General features: G+C 42.6%; 1 protein-coding gene across 7 annotated transcripts in view; it reads left to right on the top strand.

The window, feature by feature from the left end:
• The window catches only part of WIZ (WIZ zinc finger), a 290,134-nt gene that overhangs the window by 96,066 nt on the left and 177,439 nt on the right, over positions 1-16,629 (top strand). For all 7 annotated transcript variants that reach the window (XM_077470010.1, XM_077470013.1, XM_077470014.1 and 4 more), the window contains one exon: positions 42-803. In XM_077470010.1, the coding sequence (XP_077326136.1) occupies positions 42-803 (762 nt within the window). The remainder of the gene's footprint in view (positions 1-41; positions 804-16,629) is intronic.

The following is a 16,629-nucleotide window of genomic DNA, read 5'->3' as shown; positions in this document are numbered from 1 at the left end:
ATTCCCTTTTTTGTTTTGTACACCTCCCTTTCATCTTACAGGTGTGGAAGGAGATCCAAACCAAGAAAATGACTGCCAGTTTTGTGGTGCTTGGTTTGAGACCCGAAAGGGCCTGGCCAGCCATGCTAGGGCTCATTTGCGCCACTTGGGAGTTGCTGATCCAGATGCAAAGGGTTCCCCAATTGCCACGCTAAACGCTCTTATAAAAAGCAAGGATTTCAAGAAGCAAATGTCGGGGCAGAAAGCAGCTGACACTGACCCTCTCACCAGAGTTCTTGTGGATAGCAATTCTGCTACAGTGCAGAACAGTAGCTCAAAGAGCAAGGAAACTGGTACTTTCACCAAGCCAACTGAAAGCACAAATAGGGCAAGCGGCAATGCCTCTACAAATCTCTCTGAAGGTGGTTTTTGCTCTGTACCAGTAGAGAGTGGTCTGAAATTAGTGGACAGTACAGGGCCTATAGAGACTTCTGCACATTTCAAATGTCCTAGTGGGTCGGGAAACAGCACTCAAATTAAAATAGTTGAAGCTGGTGCTCCTCGTGTCCTGTCTCCTGAGACTGGTGCTCACTCAAAATTAGTTGAAGTTGGCAGGTCCCAAGTAAAGCCAGAGGCTGGTCTTGGTCATGGTAAGGTGGAACCTGGTAACCAAACAAAGCCTTCCCCAGGAGGCCTCGCTCACTCCAGACCACTACCTGCTAGCACACCACCTACAAAGAAAATGAAGACTCCTTCTCCATCCTGTAAATCTAACCTGGATCCATACTGGGCTCAGAAAAATGCCTCCGCTGCACTCAATCTTTGTGAGTAATTATTATAAGGTTTTGAAACATAAGAATTATGTAATATTTTGTTGCATGTTTTTTGTTTTGTTTTTTAATAGCAAATCTGAAGATGATCTTTAGTTATTCCCCAAATGACACTTTGTATACAGTTCTGACTCTTTTGAGCAGCCTTTCTCAACCAGGGCTCCTGCAGGAAAGAGCAGTGGGAAATTGATCTTTAGCCTACACTGACCACCAGTGTAAGGGGTCACTAAAAATGTTTTGTGTTTGTGTCTCTTTTCTGGCCATTATTAATGTTAATTTTATTTTGATAATTGCTGAAAAGATTTAAGGTGGGGATATACCTCATTCTTTGTTTAAAACGCTCTACAACCTATTGGTCTTGCTATTTACCGTGAGATGTGGGTATAATTTTTGTGGGGTTTTGTGGAGACCTAAAGGCTATTTTGAATGGTTCCTCCATTATAGAAAGCTTGAGAAAGGCTGTTTTAGAGTGAAGTTCAGCAACCAGTGCATCAAATGATGCAAGGAAAGTATACATTACCAGGGGGAAACCAGATTGATTACATATGAGGTCTTTGGATCATTGGATTTTGAATGTAATTTTGTTATAGCATACTTTTGTAAGATAAGCAACACAGGATCATTAGAGATGTTACTTTCCTTCTGCCACTATTTTTATTCATGCACACAGTTTATGATAACCCCCGCCCCTTTGGCACAAATTGAGTACGGAGCACTTTTTTACTAGGTGGCTTCTGCTTAGGAGAAATACCATGTATCTGTCATTCAAGGTTTACCGACAGCTACACCTAGGGCATGTACTCCCCCTTCCAAGTCACCCCTTGTCTCTGCTCCATACCAATCTCTGAACACGGGCTCTTGGTTCCACCCCCTACCCACTTCCCATTAATGTCCCTTTTAGAGAATACAAAACCAAGTTTAATTTTGTGGTGCTAATTTGTATGGAATTTGCTAATAACAACAATAGATCCCCTGCAGTCAACAGAACCCCTACCAAAATAAATAATTTCCCCAGTAGCGATATACCCTCCTGCAACAAAATACCCTCCCCCCAAATAACAATAGACCCCTAACAGCAAAAATAGATCTCTCAGCAGCCAACTTCTAAAGACTCTCCAGCAACAATAGACTCCTCCCTCAACAGTAGATCCCTCCCAATGATGGACCCCCCCCCATAGCAATAATAAACCTTTCCAGCAACAATAGACTCCTCCTAGAATAGATCCACCCCCCCCCCCCAGCGGCAATAGATCCCCCAGCAGCAATAGACCTCCCAGCACTCCTTGGCATTACATACTTTCAATGGTGGAGGTGCTGGAACTGTGTATATAAGAGTAGTTTAAACTTCTATTGGTTATATTATCAATTTCTAAGAATTTGGAAGATGTTATGCTACTTTCTGTGACACTAAGACAAGAAAGAAAAGGATTGGTTATTACTTGGAAAGGTGGACACAGCCTTAAACGCCAACAGTTCCTGATCTTTCCCCAATTTAGTAAAATAAATTTAAAAAAAAATTTTTTTTTTATACTTCTACCAAAAACTTTTTTGCTGCAGACTTTACAAAAAACAAACTGTCACTGTCCCCAGCTCCACATACTTTGTCTTTGTTCCTCCACTTATCCATTTGGCACAGAGGGCTTACAGGAATAGAGGGCATATCTGACTTAGTGTTACTAAACCCACAACAGTATAATCAGTAAATCAGTCTGTGTATGCAGTAAAGCATGCTTGTTATACTCACTGTGGAACCTAATGCCACGTACACACGACCAAACTTTCCAGACTAGGTCAGACGGACTTCCGGCGAAGTTCCGACGGACTTAACAAACTGACTTGCCCACACGACAGGACTTTTCGGCAGACTAGGTCCACTGGTCTTCCCGATGGCCTTTGACTGAGTTACGGCGGACTTTCAAATAACGGACTTGCCCACACATAGACGAAAGTCCGTTCATTTTGAACGTGATGAGTTACGACTAGAAAAGGAAGTCAATCTCGCCACTGTTGTCGGCGAGATTGACACCTTGTGAGCCCCGTCGCCTGATATGGATTTTAAGGGGAACCCCCTCCGCCAGAAAAATGGCGTGGGGGTCCCCCCAAGGTCCATACCAGACCCTTATCCGAGCACGCAGCCCGGACGGTCAGGAAAGGGGATGGGGGTGAGCGCCCCCCCTCCTGAACTGTACTAGGCCGCATGCCCTCAACATGGGGGGTGGATGCTTTGAGGAAGGGGGGCACCCTGCGGCCCCCCACCCCAAAGCACCTTGTCCCCATGTTGGTGAGGACAAGGGCCTCTTCCCGACAACCCTGGCCGTTGGTTGTCAGGGTCTGCGGGCGGGGGGCTTATCGGAATCCAGGAGCCCCCTTTAATAAGAGGGCACCCAGATCCCGGCCCCCCAACCTATGTGAATAAGTATGGGTTACATCGTACCCCTACCCATTCACCTGGGGGGGGGGGGGGGAAAGTGTCAATAAAAAAAAAACACTAGACATGTTTTTAAAGTAGTTTATTAGGCAGCTCCAGGGGTCTTTTCCGTCTTCGTGGAGCCATCTTTAAAGTGGAGGTTCACACAAAAATTGAACCTCTGCTTTTCGGAACCCCCCCCTCTCTGGTGTCACATTTGGCACCTTTCAGGGGGGGGGGGGGGGGGGCTGCAGATACCTGTATAATACAGGTATATGCACCCACTTGCGGGCATAGACTCCCACAGGGTTTACACCTCTTCCCGCACTGACCCCAATCCCCCGCCAGCAGTCTGCTGGGAAACACATGGGTCCCAGAAACGGCAGGGACCAAGCTGCAAGGCTTCATTTCCTGATTCCCTTACCGAAGATGGCAGCGGGAGCAGTACCCGAGAGCCGAGCGACAGATCGGCTTCGGGTGCCGATATCGTTGATGTCCTGGACAGGCAAGTGTCCATATTTTAAAAGTCAGCAGCTGTATTTGTAGCTGCTGTAGCTTTAAAAAAAAAAAATTTCAGTGGACCTCCACTTTAACTTGAGCCTGTTGCTTTACCCTAAACAGGGAGTTTGGGACAGTCCGTTTTTCGGGTCCCGAGCAAAACGTGCTGCAGACGCCGTTGAGCGCTGATGTCAATGTTGTATTGTGTTGTAGAAACTGATGTATGAGAAGTGTGCTCAAGGGAAAATTTGCCATTTTCTCCAGTGGGCTTGAACTGTCAATTCTACAGAGCAGGTTTAAAAACAAAACATGCACTGTAGTACTTCTGGTTTATAGGAGACTTTCCTTTTCAGTGTGCTTTTCATACAAATTCTCATTGGAAGCTCCATAGATCTTCTGTGGGCCACGGCATCTAATGCCAGTTTGAGGTCACAAGACCATGATTTGGGATGCCAAGAGACCTGCTACAAAGCGTTTTTTATACTTTGCTTTTCTTATACACATAATTCCTGATGCCTGAGTATTTTTGTATAACTTTTGAGTATAGGTCTCCTTTATATATCTCTGCTTTGTCAAACAGTGACTTTGCATGTATTTTGCAGGGGTTACATATCTGCAGCTGTACATAAAAATAAGTGGCAGAAGACATAGCATGTTATTGAACTGTCATGAAAGGACCAGTAAATCTATATAAACTTACAGTATTGTGCATAAATACCTATGTATAGTAAAGCTGAACTCCAGGCAAAGTTCTAACCCTGTCGAGCAGGGGAGGGGACCTGAGCTTTTGCTGCTGCAGTTTTACTTCCAAGTCCCCAGCCTGTGATTGGACAGGAGAAGCAGCACACCTGCAAGCTCATCTCATTAGTAATCTCCTGCAGCACACATGACTGGCTCCATATGCTACTTCTCTCGCCCCCTCTCTGAGCTCTAGGTGCTTTACAGTACAAGGCTTTCTTACAAAATAATAATTGTGCATAAGTACAGAGTTGCCTTACATTGTGTCTTTTATGTTTGCCTAGAATTCAGCTTTAACTAAGATAACTGAAAACACTAGCCCAATTGCAAAATATGCAAACTATGCAAATAGCTTCTTTTTTTTTTTGGTAGTGTTTAGTAATTTATAGTGTAGATCTAAAATACTAAGGGTGACCACTCAATTTTGACTCTAAAAAAAAATTCTCTGTTATAACATTGTGTTTTGTAACTGGAAAATTCGGGAGGAATAGAGGCTGATTGTGTTTTTTGGCAATGAGCTTGTGCAGGGAGTTTCCTCACAAACCGATATTTAGCTTTGATCAGATTTGGCTCCATATAAATCCAGCAGTCTGTTAAATGGCTCTCATTGAACTATAAAGTTAGGTTTACTGGACTTTCATGCTTTGCTTGTTTGGAGTACTGTTTTTGTGCATGTATTGTGTTTATGGAAAATTTGTCATTCTCATAATTATTTCTTGGCACTCCACTGTTACATTGTATTCATACTAATCTGCTCCTTTCTTCAACGAATAACCACTTGCTCAAACAACAAAAAACTTTTTTTTCTTGAAGGGCTGGACTTGGTACCTTCTACCCCAGCTCTACCATCATGCTATATCAATCGTTTTAAGTCTCTGAAATCCTTTCAGGTGATATTTTTTTTGGTACTCACTCTGCCAAGATTTTAGAGAAAGTGGAATAGCAGGATGTGGTGTGTTTGCCTTAGGGGGCCGATGTATGAAAAGTATGCCAACAAGAGCATTTACTTCAGCCAGTCAGAGACCATGTTTAATGTTCAACCTTGTGCTGCAGTAACACAATGTTCATACTTGTCATACATAAGGGGCTACACACATTTTTCTTGGCAGTAGTCTTTGTTCAGTATAGAATATAAATAGTACAGCCGTGGCCAAAAGTTTTGAGAATGGCACACACGTTAATTTTCACAAAGTCTGCTGCCTCTGTGTTTTTAGATCTTTTTGTCAGATGTTACTATGGTATACTGAAGTATACCGTATTTATCGGCGTATAACACGCACACCAATTTTAAGAGGCAAGTTTAAGGAAAACCGTTTTCACAGCTCCTCTCCCCCTGCACAGTATACAGCCCCCCTCCCCCTGTACAATACACAGGCCCCCATCCAATACACAGCCCCCCTCCCCCTGCACAGTACACAGCCCCCATCCAGTATACAGGCCCACTCCCCCTGTACAGTACACAGTCACCCATCCTATACACAGCCCCTCTCCCCCTGCTCATTACACAGCCCCCATCCATTATACACCCACCTCCCCCGCACAGTACACAGCCCCCACTCCAGTATACAGCCCCCCTTCCCAGTACACCGCCCCTCATCCAGTACACAGCCCCCTCCCCCTGCACAGTACACAGCCCCCCATCCAGTATACAGCTCCACTCCCCCTGCACAGTACAAAGCACCCCCCTGCACTCCCAGGAGACCCCCAGTCTCCTGGGACAGCACTGCCAGCATGCTCTACAGTTGTAAAACGAAGCTTCCATATACCTCCAATAGCTCAGTTTTTTCACTGACCTGGTCACATGACTGCTCTCCTCTGATGTTACATAGATGGTCATGTGACTGCTCTCCTCCTCCAATCTAAAGCTACATTAGGAGGAGGAGAGCAGCCAGAAAAAAACAGAGCTATTGAGATAATTACAAGCTTTGTTTTTACAATTACACTGACACAGGAGGAGCGGTGTAGGAGAAGGGACTGGCAAGTGATTTATTTTTTTCTCAACTTTAGACTATGTAGGCAGCGCTGTCCCAGGGCCAGGAGAGGCGGGGTGGCCGGCCTGACACTGTCCCACTGGGTGGCTCCCGGGGCGGACCACCCAATACCGCCCCGTTGGTAAAACACATTAACGCCGTATAACATGCAGGCACTGTTTACCCTTTGTTTTCAGAGGAAAAAGGTATGTGTCATACGCCGATAAATGCGGTAATACAAGCATATCATCAGTGTCAAAGGCTTTTATTGACAATTACATTAAGTTTATGCAAAGAGTCAATATTTGCAGTGTTTACCATTCTTTTTCAAGACCTCCGCATTTCGCCTTGGCATGCTGTGGATCAACTTATGGGCCAAATCCTGACTGAGAGCAGACCATTCTTGCATAATTGATGCTTGGAGTTTGAGAATCTGTGGGGTTCATTTTGTTTACCCGCCTCATGAGGATTCAACGTTAAGATCTGGGGAGTTTCCTGGCCATGGACTCAAAATTTTGATGTTTTGTTCCCCAAGCCACTTAGTGCCTTATGGCATGGTGCTCCATCCTGGAAAAAGGCATTGTTTGTCACCAAACTGTTCCTGGATGGTTGGGAAAAGTTGCTCTCGAAGGATGTTTTTGTACCATTCTGTATTGATGTTCTTAGGCAAAATTGTGGGTGAGCCCACTCCCTTGGCTGAGAAGCAACCCCACACATGAATGGTCTGAGGATGCTTCACTGTTGGAATGACACAGGACTGATGGTAGCAATCGCCTTTTCTTCTCCAGACAAGGTTTTTTCAAGATGCCCAAAACAATCAGAAAGGGGATTCATCAGAAAAAATAGCTTAATCCCAGTCCTCAGCAGTCCAATCTCAGTACCATTTGCAAAATATCAGTCTGTCCCTGATGTTTTTCCTGGAGAGAAGTGGTGACTTTGCTGCCCTTCTTGACACCAGGCCATCCACCAAAAAGTGTTCTCACTGTTTTTGCAGATGTACTCACACCTGCCTGCTGCCATTCCTGAGCAAGATCTGCACCGGTGGTGCCCCAATCCCACAGCTGAATCAACTGTAGGAGACGGTCCTGGCGCTTGCTGGATTTTCTTGGGTTCCCTGAAGCCTTCTTCACAAATGCAGTGGAAATTTTGTTTTATGGGATTAAGTGGATTTTCATGTCAAACTTTGCAATTCATCTGATCACTCTTGATAGCATTTTGGAGTAAATGCAAATTGGCATAATAAAAACTGAGGCAGCAGACTTTGGAAATTAATATTTGTGTCATTTTTAAAACTTTTGGCCACAGCTGTAGTAAATTGAATGTCATAGGAAGGAACTGGACTTTGACATCTGATGTGAAAGATACGTTTTAATTTGGAGATCTTACATTTTTGTTTTTTAAAAGAGAGATCAAAGAGTAAATGTACACTTGACTACTTTGCAGGTCTGGAAAGATGAGCTATTTTAGTACCAATAGCTTGCAAGAAATATGGTTTTAGAAAAGACAGGCCTGTATTATCTGCTGCCACTTTGCACATTTTCTGGGGGATTTCAGTTAAAGGATACCAAAACCAAAGAACAAAAATATATGCATTATATTGCAGCTTACCAGTTCTTGGATAGGGTGGCTGCATTAATTTTTTCTTTTTTCAGGCTGAGAACATTTTCATTAAAGTAAAGTTTAAAAAATAAATAAAGTCCAGTCTGCCTGCTAGGTAAAATCATACTGTATACTAGTATGCATTGTATACTAGCACATTATGAAAGACTCACCTCGAAATGAAGCCCTGCCATCTTTACTCTGTCTTCCTTCCAGGTTCGTGTACTCCGGCCATTTGAATGGCTAATGACGTCACAGCTGTGGCATGGAGCTCTGAAGGAACGTCACAAGCGTGTCATTCCTTTAGAGTGCATGCGCTGGTGATGTCACCGGCTGCCAAGCAAGCAAATATCTTCTAAACAGTGCACATTTAGGAGATATTCATTTTACCTACAGGTAAGCTTTATTATAAGCTTACCTGTAGGTAAAAATCACAAATAGACTTTACTACCACTTTATAAAAAAATAATAAAATAATTAATCTTGCCAGAAATGCAGTGTCCTTGTGACTTCTCATAAGTTAAATTGAAAACCTCAAAGCTATTTTCTGTAAGCTAGCAACTCCCCTGCCACATATAACAGATGAAGAGAAGACAGCCTCTTCCGCAAATTTTTAAAGAAAAAAAATTGCAGTCACCACATCTAAGGACTATGTTTTGTTGAAAAATGTACTTTGTTTTTTATACATATATCTGAGTACAGTCGCCCCTGTACTACTATGCAGTGCAAAAATACATCACATATCAAACAATACAGTCCAGTTACGCAAATAAACTGCATTGACTCAGCAGTATGATGCCATCACGTCAAGCATATCTAAGGACTGGTGTTCTGCAGTATATTACAAATTTGTTTTTGAGTTTAGATACATTTAAGACCAACTTGACACAGACCCCCACCTCCCTGTATCTGCAGACAGACACCAGTGAGGATATACAGAACCAGTAGTTATAAGCACTGACAAAGGGGTTCTTCGTGCAACGCCCTTTTTTCTCTACAAAAAAAAAAAACAAGGTAATTTATTATATTTAGCCCAAGACTGTCAGCAATAAAACCTGTTTCAGACCTGCAAAGTTGATTGCAAGTACACCTTACAATTAATCATTCGTTTGTATTACATTTGTGTGATTGGATAAATAAAGACATCACTAAAGTTGAATTCCAAGTATGGATTTGTATTGCATAGTTACAGGTCCAGCTTGGAGCGCCTAGCATTCTTTGTGAAAAATGCAAGGCATTCTAAAAATGGCATCCGTGCCAAGCAAGTGACCCCCTATGTTCACTATACAGCACGGGAGCTAAGAGAACCTTGACGATCATTGTAGTAGGAGAAGCTACTACAATGATACCCAACAGGGATCCCACAGGTATGGCATATGCACACTTACATTAGTTCAAGCTGGACAAATGTAACTATTCAAAATAAAAACATACTTGGAGTTCAGTTTTATGGCGCAATTCAAATCTAGAACTAAAAGAGGTATCTACCTCCCCGGCTATTTTATAAATATACTTTTTGAAAATTTTTAAGATTTTGTCCAGTCCTTTCTAGCAAATCTAGGTCATGGCAGCCTAATAATAAAGGTTATGTTGCATGGAGAAGTTCTTCAGCAACATCATAGAAATATTCTCATGAGTTGTTAGGAAGTGCATATTTTTCAGATTATCCACGATAACTTGTCAGTGGGAAAGCAGTTTTCAAATTTAATATTTAGGAATTCGTTAAATAAATTTGGTCTATTTAAAGACTGACTGATACTTTAGTGAGTTCTACGACTGTCAGGGACTAAAGTTGTGTGAGACGTCAAACAGAACTCCTAGTTATGCCAAACTTCCACAGAAATTACAAAATCAAATGATTGACACTTCCTGATATTTATATCATAAACTAGAATAAAGAGTAATAATGAACACCCAAGAAATATAAGATAATGCTAGCTGATCTAGTCTGTTGGTACCCACCTAGTTTTTAAGTTTTAGTGGAGTTGCCGATCAAACAGCCGGGGTAAGAGAGGCACGTAAATTTAAAGAAATTATTTTTCTATTTAGTTGGAAGCTGTGATTGATGTGAGTCTTTCAGATGGTGGATGTAGCGTGAAGGCGATCTTTTTCTGATTTTGAAAAATTTATAATTTAAAACTGGAAATCATGCACCCTCTATGTGTCAATTTTGCCTTGCATGGCCTTACTAGATGATCTCGGCTGTGCTTTTCTCACTGCATTGCTTCCTTGGTGCGCAGTTTTGCTTTTTCATCAATTTAGTATGGTCCTTTGCACTATGCTCCAGTATGTACACAGTTTTTTTACAGATACAGGAAGAAGAATACAACTTTAAAGTGAACCTGTCCTTTTCTTTTTTTTTATTTAATATTTAGACAATGGTCCTGCCTAATCCTGGGTACCTCAAGGTATCTTTAGTAGCCAGAAAACCCTCCTCTTTGTATCTCTCTGATTTGCTTTCACCTTGTTACAGTCGCCTAAATTTAAGTCTTGCCTAGCTGCTATCCCCCTGTCCACTAGGCACTTCAGTGGCTATTGGGGACAGTCTTACTGGGTGAAGGATTTTCGAGGCACGGCATAGCCCAGAACTTAGAGCAGTCGAGGCCCTAGTAGCAAAGTCAAAATACAATTGCATGCAACTATAGTTGCACTCACGCAGGACTTTTTCTTATATGTTTAGAATGCCTGACAGGTTTACTTTAATCTTTGTTACTTATTGAGCAATAATTTCAACATTATAAGGGTTTGTGTATATGGTTGTGGCAGCAGAATTACCACATGGCTGCATTGACTTGCTGTGGCAACTCTACATTTTGCTGGTTATGGTCTCTACAGTGACTGCATGTTTTATTACAACTACCAATCTGAGACCAGTTAGAAATGCTTGAGCACAGTGAAAAATAAAGACCAGTGTTGATGAGTGTTTATCTGCCTCAAAACTGCTTCAATCCCCATACAAGTCTTAGGGCAATGGAAAACCGGCTGAAGCAGGACCAATGTGCTTGCACTGAATTCTCTAACTTATGTCATAAGCAAGCTACATTTGCCCATCAACATGAGCCTCAACTGCTGCACACCCGCTTTAACCATTTCACTGTGGCCTCTATGTAACTATTACATTGGTGGCTGGGCCAGTATGTAAACGGAATGCTATAGCAGCTGAATGTTTGCTTACATTTTGACTCCTGGCTGCTGGCTTTCTTGTAGAAGGGATTCAGTAATGTGCTCATGGTTCTGATGGTGAATGGGTTGAACGGGTCACCACGTCATGTCAGTATATAGTGTTCCTTTCTCGTCCTTTGAGGGACATGGGAAGTCTCTGCCCTTTGGGGTCATACAGGTACAGGAGATTTGGACACTGGCAAACACAAACTGTGGGTCATCCCAGGGTGACGTCCTCTTAGTACCAGAATGTGTTTTTTTTTTGCTAGTGTACTTGGAGGATAGACTTCTTTTCTTCAGCTTTGACGTTTTTTCTTCTTTGATTTTTTTTCCTTCAATCAAGACTCTTCTCTATTTCGCTGCTACTTTGCTGCTGGAGCTTTGTCTCTTGAATGACAACTATCCTGCACGATATTCCTCAGCCTGGCTTTTGGAGTATTTCTGGACTGGACAATGTGGAGATAGGCTGTAAGTGACCTTCAGACACTAGGTTTCACGTAGAATGCGTTCCAGGCTTCAATTTGGTTAAAGCTATGGAGTGCTTTTTAGGTCAAAAGCTGCTGGCATTATCTCAGCACATGCCCTGTATTTGACAAATCACAAGTGGATTGATGGATCAGAGCAAAGTATCGGGAGCTAGATCATTTGGTCAAGTTGTTGGGTGCCATTAATTTCTGTTGAGCATTGAAGTTTTTTGTGGAGTGTCACACACTTGCTCTCTTTCCTGCTATACAGTAATGAGGAAGTTTGGCCCTGATGCTGCTCCTGCTTGCAAAGAGACAGATCTGAGATCTGTTTCAGTTGCCTGCCTACAGTCCCACTGTATTGGGTGCCTCCAGCCCACATTCTACTAATGGCTTCAGGGCTGCTTGCAGTGGGCCTACTGATGGCACCAATCTCTGCAAAATAATGCTATTCTCTGCTTTTCGAGTCTGTCTCATCCTCAGAGTCATTGTTACTTCTTCTATTGTGGCTGTATTCTCACCCCTTACAGCTGAGGATTTTACCATGGATTTAAAAGACTTCATGACCCAAATCACCCAGTTGTTTGTGGACTCCAGTTGCAGAGGCCATAAGAGCACACCCAAATCCTCTTGTGCATAATCTATATTTGATTTTCTCTTGGCCTTCTGAGCCTTCAGCTATAGAAATACTTGATTCTATGCTCCTGTTCTTGACTAATGAGCTTACTCCTGTGGGGCTTGCTGTCACTACCAATGCAGTTTACAGTCTTGGGTAATTTAAAACTCCTAACCTGCAAATCCACACCTGCTTTTATAAATCCTTCTCTACGGAGATTGGAAGATCTTGATAAATTGCCCCCTAAATGTTTCTTAGCCTTTTGTACAGAAGTGGTCTATTCCCACTGTAGATCCAGCAGTATTGTGCCCTAATATCAAGCTTACTTATTTTGGTAGATGTAGCACCTGTTTTTAAGAACTCTAATAAGTGGTTGGAAGTCCTTTAGAGAGTTCTTGCTGGTGGGTCCTGCTACCCACCAGTTGCTGGATGTGACCTTACTATGTCAAACTATGTCTGACTGAGGAGAGTTCTACCTGCTGCTGTAGTTGAGCCCTCACTTATACAGGTGGTACTCATGGAGTTGATGTCTGTAGCATTACATTTCAGCTGTGACTGTTTCCTAGAAGCCTCCCTCACATTTCTTGTGTATGTGTGGCTGGTGGCAAGAGCACCCATCTTTCCCAAAGTCTTCTACCTATCTAAATGTTAAATGCCCCTTTAATTTCTATGCTCCCTTGACCCTTGAACTCTGTGAAGTTTGACTCTGTTAGCCCATAAGTTATGGAATGCAAAGTCTGCCAAATTCCCAGGTAACCCTTCTTCTCCATTTTGTTAATTGGCGTTTCACTTCCTGTTCCCTCCTCACTTCCAGCCTGCCTTTGTCACCACACAGATTAGCAGATCTCCATCAAGTCCTCCTGTGTCTTCTGCACCAAGATTTCATTGCCGTAATTCCAGATGCAGAACAATTTCATAGATTTTTCTCCATTCTGTTTGCTCTCTCCAAGACCAAAGCGACCATTTGTCTCATTCTCGATCATTCAAGATCTCAGAACTTTGAATATCTTCATTTGGGTCCAAAAGTTCTGCATGGAATCTACCAAATTTGTCATTACCACCTTTCTCCAGGGAAATGTTCTGATCTCTGTGGAGATCAAATGTGTGCATTTATACATTCATGGCCAAAAATATTGGCACCTCTTCATTTCTCTCAGATAATGCACCACTTTGCCCAGAAAATAATTTTAATTACAAATTTTTAGGCATTCTCATGTTTACTTCTGTTGTTTGTATTGGTATGACACAAAAATAGAGAAACAAAAATCCACATCTAACATATTGCACACAAAATTCCAAAAATGGACTGGACAGAATTATTGACACCTTCTCAAAATTGTAAAAAATTATTGCATTCCAAGTCTGTTAAGCTCCTTTCAATGTGTAATTAAACTCCTCTGTACTAACAGGTGCTGACAATATAGAAATCGTACAGGCAACCAGGTAAAATGGTGAAAAATTGACTGAACCTTTCTGTTGTGTGTCTTTGTGCCACACAGAACATGGAGAAGAGAAAAAGCAGTAAAGAATTGTCTGAGGATTTGAGAACAAAAATTGTGGGAAAGCATGGACAATCTCAAGGTTAAAAGTCCATCTCCAGAGATCTTAATTTTCCTGTGTCCACTGTGCACAACATTGTCAAGAAGTTTACAACCCGTGGCACTGTAGCTAACCTCCCTGGACCTAGACGAAAGAGGAAAATTGATCAAAAGATTGCAACAAAGGATTGTTTGAAGGGTGGATAAAGAACCTCAATCAACTTCCAAAGTCAAGCTGACCTTCAGGCACAGGGTACAACTGTGTCAGCTTGCACAATACGTCACCGTATGAATGAAAAAGGACGCTATGGTAGGAGACCGAGGAAGGCCCCACAGCTGACACGGAAACCTAAAAAAGTCAGGTTGAAATTTTCCAAAACTTACCTTAGGAAGCCAAAATCCTTTTGGGAGAATGTGCTGTGGACAGATGAAACAAAATTACAACTTTTTGGTAAAGACCATCTTTCTACTGTTTTCAGAAAAATAAATTAGGCATTTAAAGAAAAGAATACAGTCCCTACAATTAAACACTGTTTTTGAGTTGCTTTGCTGCTTCAGGCACTGAATGTCTTAAACATGTGCATGGCCTTATAAAATATGAAGATTACGAAATAATTCTGCGGTGCAATGTAGGGCCCAGTGTCAGAAAGTTGGGTCTCCATCAAAGGGGACAATAACCAAAAGCACATATCCAAAAGCACACAGAAATGGTTTAAGACAAAGGGCTGCAGAGTACTGAACTGGCCAGCAATGAGTCCAGATCTAAATCCTGTAGAGCACCCGTGGAGAGATCTCAGAACAGCAGTTGGAAAAAGGAAGCCTTCCAATCCGAGAAATCTGGAACAGTTGGCAAAAGAAGAGTGGTCCAAAATTCCGGTAGAGAGGTGTAAGAAACTCATTGATGGTTACAGGAATCAATTTGTTTTCAGTTATTTTTTCCACAGGGTATGATATTAAATATTGAGGGTGCCAATATTTTTGTCCAGTCCATTTTTGGAGTTTTGCATGGAATGTGTCAGATATGGCTTTTTTTTTTTCTCTACTTTTTTGTGTCATACCAATACAAACAAAAAATAATCGTGAGAATGCCTAAACATTTGTAATTTCAACAATTTTCTGGATGAAGTGGTGCATTATCAGGGATGGCAATATTTTTGGCCATGACTGTATGTCCCCATCTTTCTAGTGCATCAGTGATTCCTTATGCTTTACTGTAGGATCTCCGCACTACCAGTTTAGGCCCTGCCCTTCAGCCTCTTGTCTACACATTATGTATAGACCAAGGTGCTGGCCCCAGAGCTAGCCCTGCTTGGCAACCATATTGATGGATACTTTGAAAACTTCCTGTTGAGGGAAATTTTGGCACAGGTTCTGTTGGGAGAAGGTGATGCTGAGTGTCCATATGTGACAGTGATTTGGCTAGATTCTGAACCTTCAGAAATCAGTGCTGCGACCAACTCATCGTTGAAAGTATCTGGGTCTAGTCCTTTACATAGCTCAGCCAAAGTGCTCCTTCAACAGGAGAAGCTTTAGACGTTCCGATCTCAGATTCAAACACTGTAGTCCAGGAGCCATCTGACTCTCTGCTTTTGCATTAGTGTCCTGAATCTGATGGTAGCCTTTTAAGAAGCAGTTTTATTTTCCCAATTTAAATCCAGACATCTACAACACATTCTGTCATCTTGGCACATGTTGGTCTGGTTTCTGTACAGATATGTAACCAAGGATTAGGTTTACCCTGGCTTGGTTGCTCAGGAATCCAGCTCTGGAATCAAGTCCCTCTTTCATGTCTTTTAAAGGATCTTCAGAATGGGTGCCAGACTGTCGAGTTGGGAAGTAGTCTTTAGCACCCTGTCGGTGCAGGCAACTTGGTTACCTTAGGTGTCTCATCCCCCAATCAACATCCTGGAACTAAGGGCGATTTGTGTGTCTCTGCAGTGTTTGACCATGTTTATTGGATGGTTATCCAATCCAGATGTAGTCATACAATGTGATGTCAGTTATTTGGTATTGCTCCAGAATCTCGCTCTGGCATAAGAGGTAGATCGGATCCTGTCCTGAGTAGATCTTCATGTTCCAACCTTGTCTGAGGCTTCATGCAAAAAACATTTAACTGGGTTTCTGTTTCGTGGAGAACGCCTGTTTGGAGATGATCTGCACAAATATATCCAGAAAATTTATCGGGGGTAAAACAACATTGTTACCGGTCAAAAGGAAGAGTAAATATCCTTCATTCAGACGCTCTGTCCCCAACCCCTGGAGCCTCATCCTCCAGGCAGTGGCGACGGCCTCCCCAATCAAATACTAGGGAAAAGGTCCAAGGTCAAGCCCAAGGGAAAAAGAAACCTTGGGGTCCAAGATCTGGTAAACAGAACCCCAAAGCCTCCCTATGAAGGGGGGCCCCTGCTCAGCCGACTGGGGGGAAGGCTGCTGCGATTTGCAGGCGCCTGGCTGGAGGAGATTCAGGACAGGTGGGTAGCCTCCACGGTGTCTCTGGGCTACAAGTTAGAGTTCCGGGAGCTTCCGCCATCTCGTTTCCTAAGGTCGAGTCTCCAAGAATCCAGAAAAAAGAAGGCCTTTAATTATGGCGTTTGAACGTCTATTATCCCAAGGTATAATTACGGAGGTGGCCCCCGGAAGAGCAAGGTTCAGGGTTCTACTTAAACCTCTTTAAAAAAAAAACGATGTCAAACCTATTTTAGATCTAAAAGACCTGAATTAATTTCTAAACATTGGTCCTTTTTGCATGGAGTCTATCCACTCAGTACTCTCCACTCTTCAGGGGGGAGAATTCCTGGCGTCAATAGACATCAAAGATGCATATTTGC

Source organism: Lithobates pipiens, unplaced genomic scaffold (genome assembly GCF_037356315.1).
Source record: "Lithobates pipiens isolate NorthernLeopardFrog02 unplaced genomic scaffold, aLitPip1_a1.2 Scaffold_8, whole genome shotgun sequence".
NCBI classification, from domain to species: domain Eukaryota; kingdom Metazoa; phylum Chordata; class Amphibia; order Anura; family Ranidae; genus Lithobates; species Lithobates pipiens.
This window is presented reverse-complemented; position numbering and strand designations above follow the sequence as displayed.